Raw genomic sequence first — 12427 nt, 5'->3', positions numbered from 1 at the left:
TATCAGGTGTTAGTCTCAAAGAACAAACACTGATTATACTCTTCCTTGACAGAAGAGGTTCTGGTAGGCATGTTTAGAAAAATTTTAAATCTTTGAGAAGTTATTTGAATTTAACTTATTTCATGGTATAGGCATGTCTATTATTTAATATATATTTCTAATTTGCCTAGTGGAGAACTTTATAAAGAGTAAGTTTGATTGTGTGACAACTAAGTACCAGTACCAAGCTGGAAAGAACTAGCTACTTCCTTGACCTGAGATTCTGGTTTAAACAAGGATCATGCACTATTGTAATGCCAGAAATCACTGCTAATGATACCAGATTCTTTCTCTCCCTGTCTGCCCCCAGCACCAAAAACAGGCATCCAGATTGTTTACGCAGATAATAATGATAGGTATTTGGAGACTCACCAACTCATTCAAGGGGTGAAAATTTTCATCCAACGCAACAACACGAAACTTCACTGAAACAGAAATATTTTCCATGAGTCCCAGAAACCTTAAATCAGGCTTAGCGGCTGATAAAAAAAAAAACTGTTAAAGAACCAGGGCTATAGAGCCCTGGGGAAGATGCAGGGGAGGAAGGTCTTTCCTTTTGGGAGTTGTTCTGACCATAGGGCCTTTTCATACCTGTCTGCCCTGGTTTGTAGATGGGCTTGTCTGTCTGGACAAAGACCAGATTCTCTTGGTTTTTAACCACCACTGTGGTCCGCCTTTTGAATTCTTGGGTTGGTCCTTTCACTTGGATAGTGAGGAACATGACCTCTTCATTGGTTAGAGATCTTGGGACCTGAAATATAGGACAGACCGTAAGAACCCATTCAGTCTTGCAAGTTTCCTCCTCCACTCCTTGTCCCTCTCCTCCCTGGAGATCTGGCCTCTTTACTTCACTGCACCCCCTCATTTTCATCAGGGGAAGTTGGCATGGACAGGAATTATTTCTGTTATTTTACAATGGGGAGACAGAACAGAAGATGGAGGAAAATACAAGAAAAAAGAGGTCATAATTGAGACTTACGTCTCCTTATAGATCAGCCAATACGTCTTGATTCAATTATATGATGAACTTTACCAAGTTGATGTTCTGTGTTAAAAGGGCATGGTAGAAGCACATTTAAAGCTATGGGAAATGAAGCTACCATATTTTACTGGCCGTAGGCTGTAAGCATTTTACATATGGGTAACTCTGAAGAGATAGTGGATATTTGCTTATGGTAATTTCTACAATTTTCCCTGTTCAATATGGGTTGATGTGTGTCTGCCAGACCACCACTGGAGGCTTATGTCGTGGGTTAATCCGGCTTGCCTTATTAATATTTTTTCCATTTTAATGTTAAGAAGTCACATTTTCCTTTTGTCTAGTGCATACTGCTTTTTCCTCCTGGCTAATAGAAATTTTCTTTGATCATTAAGTTGATTTTTAATATGCCTCTAAGTATTTGTCTCCCATTGGAAATTCATGCATTGCTTCTTAATTTCTACACACATTTTTTGCCCCACTTAGATTTCTTTCTGAAGTCTTTGCCAGGCTCTCCAAGCTTTATCTTGACTGAATTCTAGATGCCTATTATCCTAACCAGTAGAATTAAGTATATGAAGTCAAACAGGCATACTCACAGTGAAGGAGACACAGTGGAATAAGTCCTTCTCCACCACCAGGTCAGTGAAGAGGCTCTTGTTCTCCCTGACAGACTCCAAGGAAGCACTCACAGTCACTGTCTCATTCAGGTAGTTCAGAAGGAGGCAGCCCTTCTCAGGGGTTTCAGAGTGGATCAGGGAGGGGACCAGGACCATGTACTGCCTGGAAATGGAGGAGTCCAGTTAGCGGAAAGTGTAGGAGGAGAGGTATTGCTATGATCAGCACTATTTTCTATCACAATGATTGTTACTAACATTAGTTTGATACCAAGAGAGGACATATTGATGAACATGACATTGGTCTCTGCTGTTGAATGGCATGCGTGAGAATTATTCCCTGTTCCATCACCAGTGCCATGGCAGTGAACATTTTGCTGGAAGTGAGCTTTAAATAGATTAAAATTTGCTAGGATACTTCACTTTAAGGAACACAATATGGGAGCATCTGAATTCAAATAAAACTATGCTAATTATGTTTATTCATGTTGTAAATCTATTTTACACGAGGATTGCTGTAAAAAGCAAGCAAAGTCTCAGGAGAGACACTACAAAAACCAATCAATAAACAGTATTTTCATTGGATATATATATATTCAACAACCCTGTGAAAATGATAAGGCAAATACTTGCTTCCACTTTACAGATATGGAATCTGAGTCCCAAAGAAAATGAGTCATTAGTTTAAAGTCTCAGTTGTAAGTAACTAATGAAATCTTCATGTTACCTAACCCTGGCTGTTTGCATTTTAAATATTTGCCATTCAGCTCATGGCTAGACAATGGTTCCACCCCCAAACAGCCTTCTAGTGATGGAATTTTGGGTCTTGGTAGCTCATGAGCAGAACAGAAACTTTGACAATTCCCTCATATATAATTTTGACAATGTAGTTTTCAAACATTTTTGCTTACAGGATTCTTAAAATAATTTTTAGATGCTATTCATTTCTTACATATTTTCAAGCAAACATGTACATTTGTACACAAATAATAACAAAATATATTATTTTTGATGAAATTTTAAGTTAAAACTTAGTTTTCTATAAGTTTTCGATGGATTCTTAAATATCAGTGATGAGATACCCAGTATGACCTACTTAAAAAGTACACCAAAAGGTTCTTTTTGTAATGATCAGAAATTTAACATCTTTCCTATTTTTTCCCTCCTTAAACTTGAATTACCATGCCACTTACTACATAGAAGTTTAACCTAAGATTTTTATGCTTCAAAATATATTTATGGATAACTCTTGCTTCTTTATTAACTAGTTTCTTTATTAACTATATATGTGTGTATACATATATACACACTTATATATATGTAATGTTACTTATGGGTGCTTAATTTAAATTTAATTCTTTATGTGATCATGAAACTGTTAAACATTTTCTTCTGGATTGAATTATTTTCAAGTCTTACTAGTATATAACTGATCAAAACAAAATAAGTGTATTATAATATTCATACATATTAGATATAACATAAAAATATTTTTGAAACACATCTTTAATAAGAACAATGAGATTTTTTTCTGTATCCATGGATGGATATTCCTTAATTGTGGGAATTAAAGAAGGCTTAACATTAATTCTGTTGCTATTTTTAGTTTGTATGGACATGAGTGCCCAAAAAATTGTTTACATAAAGTAAATAAAATACAGATAAAACAATTGTATCACTGTTTCCAGTTCTTAGAGCTCCTTCTGCATTAGGTACCAAAAATCACCCAGTGCCTATTATCAAGAATTGCTTCTAATCATCTATCAGCTCATGTTTTCTTTAGATCTCCCTTCAACTTTGTTGAAATCAAGAATTCATCACCACATAATCTGCAAAAGAATTTTCTCCCTCATTGTTAGAATCCTTTGCTTTCTCAACATTAGCATCAGTATTTCAAATTATTCCTTTATCAGTATTTCAAATTATTCCACCGTACAGATTTCTATGCTCTAGGACAATGCTCCATGGTGACATCTGATTGAGGGAAAGATTTGTCTTTCTTTTATAAAGTGGGAGATCGGCAATAAGAAAGAAGTAAGGAAGGATAAATAGCCTGGTCTCGAGCAAATCAATCTGAATGTGAGGATCTGAAAATTGATTCCTTTAAAAGTATCAATTGACAATGCCCCTCAGAAAATCTTTGTATATCCCTAGAAAATTTAGAAAGTCAGAGATTCAGAGTTGGAGAAAAAGAATTAAGAGTAAGGAAAGAATGAATGAACTAGATTTATGAAATCTCATCATTGGAGGAGCCCTTGGAGATAAGAAGATGACAGTTTTGTGGGAAAGACAAATGACCAGTCTAAATGAGAATCAAAGAATTCTCTTCTAAGGAAAAGATTCTTCACGTCCTCTGTGAAACTCACGGTTTTCCAGAGACTGAGACATCCACAGGCAGGAAGACCAGAAGGAGGAGAATAAGATTTGGATGAACGAGTGTGTCCTTCCCCATGTTGCAGGGAGAAGGGCCCTGAGGAGACCAGACTGTATTCTGCCCTGCTCCCTGCAACGGGTCTGGTCCCAAACATTCCTCAGAGGAACTAGGCTTTATGCTGCTCCAGTACAAACAGGAAGTTCCACCCACACATGGTGTCTAAACAAAGTAGAGGTTTCTGAACGTTCTGTGAAATGGTAGTTGCTCTCAGGGCCTAATTACAGTCAAGATTATTTCCGGGTGGGGTGAATAGAATTCCTGGAGGGATAAAATCCACATTCCCGTTAAGTGCTCACTTTCTCTGGGTTTTATTATAAAGCAGCTAATCGGCTTTTCAACCCCTTCTCTCTTTTCTCCCTAGGTCCACTTCCCCACTGCTCCTTTTAAGGCTTTCCTCACGTCTCTTGCCTAAATAGTTTGCTAGGGAAGCTACAATTTAAGCAACACTGGACAGGCTCAAAATAGCTACCTCACTTCAAGTCAGAGTGCCTGCGAGTCCTCCATTAGATATGCCTACTCCAATGCTGAAGCACTTTCAGATTCAATATTCCCTATGGAAATGGTATTGGATTACAGCAATAATTTTTTGATCTTAGGGATAGTACCTGATTGTGGAAGATGAGCCAGACCCTGGAAGAATGATAATAGGAAATATTTTTCCTGTATTAAGAAAGTGAAAAGATGAAAAGAGAAGCAGCAGGACCTCAAAAAAAAAAAAAAAAAAAAAAAAAAGCAAAGCTTTGACCTACTGTTATAACAAAGAACCCAATTTATCATCTACTATACAAACAAATTTTGTTACGGTCTTCTAAATATGCTACTCCATAACAATCTTTAATCAAATAAACTATTTCATCCATCCATCCATCCCTCTGGTTGTTTTGTAAGTATTTATTGAGCCTAGTAGGGCTAGGTATCATGCAAAATTATGGAGATGGTGTGGTCAAATATGTAGAAAGAGATATGCACTGAAAGGTCTTATGTTCTATGGGTATGAAACCAGACAAATAAGCAAGCAATAAAAATACAGGAGGCAAGCATTATTATTTATTTGGACCCCTGAAATATGAATGTTTCTTCACTTGATCCTATAAAGAGATTCCTTAACTTACCCTCTTTTTAAAATTTTTTTTTCTTTTTTTGCTCTTCAGCTTGGGTGCTTTGTATTTTTACCTTGTCTTCCAGATCTCTAATATGTTTTTCTGCATCTCCTAATCTACTCTTGATTTGCTCTAGTGTAGTTTTATTGGTATTATTTTCTTCAACTGTGATTGGTTCCTGTTTATATTTTGTGTCTTTTTATTTGGGAATAGCAGTGCAGTGAATCATTCATGAAGCCAGTGTTGATTGCCAGGATCACCTTTTGGACATGTTCCTGTATGGAGTGTATAACATGCAGCACAGAGCGCTAAATATGGTGTTTTACTTAAATCAGTGGTATGGTTTAATTCACTCAGATGTCACTTTTACCAACAATTGCTGTGCATATTTCTTTTAGGAGTGTGTCACATGCTGCCCCTACTGCTGAGCAATGTGTCCACTGAGACAGCACTCTACTGATTCTTTCAAGCATCTAGCACTCCTACAAATATCTTTTATACATGGGCTTTTATGGAATGTTACTTATCTATTTATTTTTTGAGTATAGTTGGCACACCCTGTTACATTGGTTTCAGTACAACATAGTGACAAATTTATACATTATACAATCTGCTATGTCCACTACAAGTGTTCCCATCTGTCCCTATACATTGCTACATGGTATCATTGACGATACTCCTTATGCTGTGTCTTTTATTCCTGTGATTTACTCATTCTGTAACTGGAAGTCTGTACCGCCCATTCCCCTTCACCCATTTTGCCTATCACGCCTTCTCTAGCTCCCACTGGAGGTAGGGAATACAGTTTATTCTCTGAGTTTATAGCTCCCATTCTTTTTGTTTTTTATACATTTTTTAAAGATTCCACTTATGAGTAAAATCATATGGTATTTGTCTTTCTCAGTCTGACTTATTTCACTTAGCATAATACCCTCAGGGTCCATTCATGCTGTCTCAAATGGCATGATCTCATCCTTTCGGTAGCCAAAAATTATTATTGAAGTTCAGGATGCTGTGGGAGCACATAAGAGGGGCACATAATCCACTCTTGGGCTTTAGAAAGGAAATCTATGGCAAAGCAAAATTTTAATTAAGCTCTGAAGTATGAGTAGTGTTCAGCCAGAGGAAAGAAGAAGATGAAAAATGCATTCTAAGCACATAAGGAATGACTTATACAAAGGCTCAGGAGATGAGAATAATCAAGACACATTTAGTGAAATGAAAAGTACTTGGTATAGAAAAAAATGCCCATGTGTTCAGGAAAGTGGTGAAGCAAACTGGCGTCAAATCAAAAAGGATCTTGTTGGCACTATTAAGGTATGTGAGAGTGAACAGTGGAGTCACTTCTCTGGCTTTTACTGAAATTTGGAAGACCGACGGGAAGGAGACAATCCAAGAGGCAGAGGGGCCAATTTGGGAATTGATACAATTATATAGGTGAGAGATGATGGTATCTTTGAATTAGGGCATTCATAATCACACTAGAAAAAGATTGATACATTTATATCATATTTAAAAGGTAAAATATAGTACACAGCAAATATATGTATGTGATGAAATGTTCTTTTCAATTTTCCTGGCTGGTCATGGAGTGAATTGTGTTGCCTTTAATTGACTGAATGGAACAGAGGGAATACAGAGTGGGAACGAAGGACGGAAGAAGGGCTGAGGGCTGGGAAGATAAGGAGTCTGGTTTTAGAAAGTGCTTGTAGGAACACCTGCATAGGTCATGATCTTAGGGTCATGAGATGGATCCCCACGTCGGACTCTGCACTGGACATGGAGTCTGCTTGGGATTCTCTCTCTCTCTTCCTCTGCCCCTCCCCCCTGCCTGTGCACACACACTCTCTCTCCAAAAAGAAAAAAAGAAAAAAGAAAAAAAAAAGTAAGTGTTCATGGAATATTCAAGTATTAATATTCAAAGGGAGTTTGACATTTGCATCTAGAGTTTAGAGTAGTATGACTTAATAGAGATATAATGTGAGCCTCTTATGTAATTTTACATTTTTTAGTAGCCACATTAAAAAACAAAGATAAGGGATGCCTGGGTTGCTCAGTTCATTAAGCGGCTGCCTTTGGCTCAGGTCGTGATCCCAGGGTCCTGGGATCAAGTCCCACACCTGGCTCCTGGCTCAGCAGGGTGCCTGCTTCTCCCTCCCACCCTGCCTGCTGCTCTCCCTGCTTGTACTCTCCCTCTCTGTTAAACGAATAAATGAAATCTTAAAAAAAGACAATTAAATTAATTTTGATTATCTATTTTACTTAATATAGCCAAAATATTATCATTTCAACATTTAATCAATATAAAAATTGCTAAGATACTTCAGGTTCTTTTTTTGTACTAAGTCTTTGAAATCTGGTGTGGGATTCTATACTTACAACACATATCAATTTAGACTAGCCACATGTTGCATGTTCAATAGGCTATGTGGCTACTGGTTACCATGTTTGACACAGTAGGCTTAGAGCAATATTTTTCAAATTGTGGGTCATTATCTACAACAAGCTATGATATATTCAGTGAGTTATGACCAAGATTTAAAAAACGTGAGCTAGAATATAGTAAAATAGAAAATATCGTAATGAACACAATAAGTAAAGATATTGATTTCAGAAACATTCATTTCACATCCATGCAGCAGAAACTGTTGGTATCCTATGATCCCTTCTCCAATTCTATCTTTATAATCTTAAATAATAGAACTCCTGAGGGGGCGCCTGGATGGCTCAGTTGGTTAAGCTTCAGACTTTGGCTCAGGTCACGATCCCAAGGTCCCGGGATCGAACCCCAGGTCATGTTCCCTGCTGAGTGGGGAGCCTGCTTTTCCCTCTCCCTTTGCCTCTCCCCATGGCTCATGCTTTCTCTCTCAAATAAATAAATAAAGCATTTAAAAAAATGACAGAACTCCTGAATTTTAGCTGCACACAAGCTGCATAGCTGGAAACTTTTATTTTCTAGTCTTCTCCCTTGAAGCTGAGTGTGGCATATGACTATGTTCTGGTGATTGGATTATGAGCGGAAGTGATGGTTGCAGCCTTTCATGACTTCAAAAGGAAGAGTTGGGTTTTGTGCTTCCCCTTCCTTCCTCACCACTGGTTGGAATGTGGGCATGATGCCTATAGTCATAGCTTCTGTTGTAGACCTTAAGATGGAAGCCGTGTGTTAAAGAAGGCAGAGTAACAAGCAAGACACAGTCTGAGTTCCTGAGTCATCCAAAGGCCGCTGTAGTCTAGACTTTCATGTAACTGAAAAATACTTTCTCTTATTTAAGTCTTTGCATTTTGAGATCTCTTCACTGGAGCAGCAAAGCTTATATTCTAAGTCATTTCTTTATCGCTCTCTCTGTCTCTCATAATCTCTGTCCTTAACTATGAGTATACTCATACATGTGAAGATGTGATTATAGTGTTCCCTTGCGAGCTGTCCAATGAGGATGTACGGAATTTGTTATTGCAGGTTAAAGTTGAAATGATCCGAACACTGCCAGTTTCCTGAGACCTGGACTACTTATACTGATTAGAGTTTTCTCAGCTTGTTGGGAAAGCTGATGCCATGGGAATGGATGAGAAAACCCAGATAGGATATGTTGGTGAAAAGAGAAAAGAGCCCAGGACAGAGCCCCAAGGAACCCCAGCATCTACGTGATGGGCAAGGGCACCCCAATGGAATAAGAAGGGCTCAACAGAGAGAGAACATTAGGAGTGTGTGGGATCTCTAAGCACTCCCCGAAAAAGGACATTTTTAAAAAAAATTTTTATAAACATATAATATATTTTTATCCCCAGGGGTACAGGTCTGTGAATCACCAGGTTTACACACTTCACAGCACTCACCATAACACGTACCCTCCCCAATGTCCATAACCCCACCCCCTCTCCCAACCCCCTCCCCCCAGCAACCCTCAGTTTGTTTTGTGAGATTAAGAGTCACTTATGGTTCGTCTCCCTCCCAATCCCATCTTGTTTCATTTATTCTTCTCCTACCCCCTTAACCCCCCATGTTGCATCTCCACTTCCTCACATCAGGGAGATCATATGATAGTTGTCTTCTCCGATTGACTTATTTCGCTAAGCATGATACCCTCTCGTTCCATCCACATTGTCACAAATGGCAAGATTTCATTTCTTTTGATGGCTGCATAGTATTCCATTGTGTATATATACCACCTCTTCTTTATCCATTCGTCTGTTGATGGACATCTAGGTTCTTTCCATAGTTTGGCTATTGTAGACATTGCTGCTATAAACATTCGGGTGCACGTGCCCCTTCGGATCATTACGTTTGTATCTTTAGGGTAAATACCCAGTAGTACAATTGCTGGGTCATAGGGTAGTTCTATTTTCAACATTTTGAGGAACCTCCATGCTGTTTTCCAGAGTGGTTGCACCAGCTTGCATTCCCACCAACAGTGTAGGAGGGTTCCCCTTTCTCCGTATCCTCGCCAGCATCTGTCATTTCCTGACTTGTTAATTTTAGCCATTCTGACTGGTGTGAGGTGATATCTCATTGTGGTTTTGATTTGTATTTCCCTGATGCCGAGTGATATGGAACACTTTTTCATGTGTCTGTTGGCCATCTGGATGTCTTTGCAGAAATGTCTGTTCATGTCTTCTGCCCATTTCTTGATTGGATTATTTGTTCTTTGGGTGTTGAGTTTGCTAAGTTCTTTATAGATTTTGGACACTAGCCCTTTATCTGATAGGTCATTTGCAAATATCTTCTCCCATTCTGTCAGTTGTCTTTTGGTTTTATTAACTGTTTCCTTTGCTGTGCAAAAGCTTTTGATCTTGATGAAATTGCAATAGTTCATTTTTGCCACAAAAGGACATTTTTAAGAAAGGAAGAGTCAAGAGAAGATTTTTCCTAGTTGGAGTTATTAGGGCTTGATGCTAAGGCATCTATTAATGGCATACAGAATTAGAAAAAAAATCATTTCCGCGGTTTACATGATTTTTATAATGTGTTGATTCAAAATACAACAGAACTTAAGTTGCTTTTAAGAAACTAGAAATAAAGAAATACTAACTTGCGAGATTAATTCCTTAAAGGAGAAGGGATTAATAACATTACAAGCATTAATTTGTTGCTTTATAAATTATGAAGATGATCTATAAAGATTGTTATTGTTAGATTCCTGGCTATCCATGTCAAATGCCACAGTGAAATCAAGTAATAGATTAAATGACCTTTTTTTTTTTCCTCCCTAGTTTTAGGCCCAAGGAGAACACTGGGACCCAGCATTTTTGGTGTCTATTTTGGGCAGAAGCCTGATGGCCTCTTGTGGAGTGAGAAGAAAACTGAGAACTAGAGCCAATTTTGCTGAGTTCATCTGAAGGGAAGGAGAATGATAGGGTAGTCCTTGGAGACATGTTGGGTGACAGGGAGTTTCCTTAAGAGTAAAGAAACTTGAATAAGTTTAAATGAAATATTGCTTCTATAAATGCTGAGTGGGAGGGTCAAATGAAAAGGAGAGGCTGAATATTGTGCAGTGAGAAGTGAAATACCAAGAGAAGGCTGAGGATGTGTAAGGCAGATGCTAAGTGAGTGGACAGAGAGATTACCTTCAGGAGAAATGACATCACTTCAGTATAATCATAGAAGGTAAGTTTTATAAAAAACTCTCCCTTCACCCAAAATGGAGCTTTCTCTTCTTGGGAAAAGGAAAAATGAGTATAGAGGAAAAAGTGACTGGATCAGTTGTCAGGATACTGAGTCCTAGCTCTGACCCAGCTATAAGGTCCTAGATAACTGAGTTGACTGTCCTGAGTTTCAGCTTCCTCACCAAAAAATAGGGGGTAGGTGATGTCTGTGCTATCAGCTTCCTGGGATAGTTTTACACATGATGTTATGTAGAAGAAAGTTTTTTTTTTTTTAACTGTTAACCTTAGTGAACCCATGAAAATGAATATTTATCTTTTGAATCTTAATGACTGAAGAAGGGCTCTGGGCTTTGGTCTGGAATGGCATCCAAATAAGGATAGTTAGGGTACCTGAGTAACAAGTTCTTGTCAGAAAAGAGAACAGGTTCTATACAAGTTTGAAGTATTTTGCAAATACTATATTTACTGAGGTAAAAGGATAAGATAGGAGAGGAAAGTAGGAGAAAGAAAAAAGTCAGTTCCTAGAAAAGAGAGCAAGGGAGCAAAATGCAGGAAAACTCAAGCCATTAAGAACAAGGGAGGATTATTTTGGAATTGGTAGAAAATAGGATTAGGGCCTATATGGATCTTAACAGAAATGCATAGAAAAACATGTTTCCCATTGTATTGGTATAATGCTTGCCAGGGACTGAATATAGCTCGTCTAGTGGTAACAACTGCTATACTCGGTTTACTTTGTGTGGGTGAAGAGACCGTCCAGGATAGTGTAGTTTCTTACAGTGAAATCAAGCACATTTCAGCTGATTACATGTTAACCACCTTCAAAGCCAGAAAGCTTAATGAATGGCCTACTATATCCACTCTAGCAGGGTGTGCATTTCTTTGTCTTGGCGCTAGTAGCTTGAGGAACAGTTGGGAGTTACGACACTCTTTATCTCCAGAGATGACCTCAAAGATCAGTGTTTCAATTTTGTGCAATCTCATTAAGCTTCTTTAATTTTTGGTGGGAAAAATATTTGAATGTACAAAAATAAAAAGCATAACAAACCCTCAGATTGTTTCTACTCAGACTATACACTTAATATAGTTTCTTAAGATAATAAAAAAGCTCAGTGTCACTACTGGGTGTTTACCCCAAAGATACAGATGTAGTGAAAAGAAGGGCCATCTGTACCCCAATGTTTATAGCAGCAATGGCCATGGTTACCAAACTGTGGAAAGAACCAAGATGCCCTTCAATGGACGAATGGATAAGGAAGATGTGGTCCATGTACACTATGGAGTATTATGCCTCCATCAGAAAGGATGAATACCCAACTTTTGTAGCAACATGGATGGGACTGGAAGAGATTATGCTGAGTGAAATAAGTCAAGCAGAGAGAGTCAATTATCATATGGTTTCACTTATTTGTGGAACATAACAAATAGCATGGAGGACATGGGGAGTTAGGAGTAGGGAGTTGGGGGAAATTGGAAGGGGAGTAGAACAATGAGAGACTATGGACTCTGAAAAACAATCTGAAGGGTTTGAAGAGGTGGGGGGGTGGGAGGTTGGGGGAACGAGGTGGTGGGTATTAGAGAGGGCACGGATTGCATGGAGCACTGGGTGTGGCACAAAAACAATGAATACTATTAGCTGAAAATAAATAAAAAAATG

General features: G+C 38.2%; 1 protein-coding gene across 1 annotated transcript in view; it reads right to left on the bottom strand.

Annotated features, from left to right (window-relative positions):
• The window catches only part of A2M (alpha-2-macroglobulin), a 42099-nt gene extending 37923 nt beyond the window's left edge, over positions 1–4176 (bottom strand). The window contains exons 1-4 of the mRNA XM_047743029.1: positions 4002–4176; positions 1618–1801; positions 631–790; positions 412–464 (exon numbers count right to left, since the gene is read on the bottom strand). Of these exons, the coding sequence (XP_047598985.1) occupies positions 412–464; positions 631–790; positions 1618–1801; positions 4002–4087 (483 nt within the window). The 5' untranslated portion in view covers positions 4088–4176. The remainder of the gene's footprint in view (positions 1–411; positions 465–630; positions 791–1617; positions 1802–4001) is intronic.
• Positions 4177–12427: the final 8251 nt, after the last annotated feature.

The sequence above is a fragment of the Lutra lutra genome, chromosome 8 (assembly GCF_902655055.1).
Source record: "Lutra lutra chromosome 8, mLutLut1.2, whole genome shotgun sequence".
NCBI classification, from domain to species: Eukaryota; Metazoa; Chordata; class Mammalia; order Carnivora; family Mustelidae; genus Lutra; species Lutra lutra.
The sequence above is the reverse complement of the archived record's forward strand: the minus strand, read 5'-3'. Positions and strand labels throughout refer to the sequence as shown.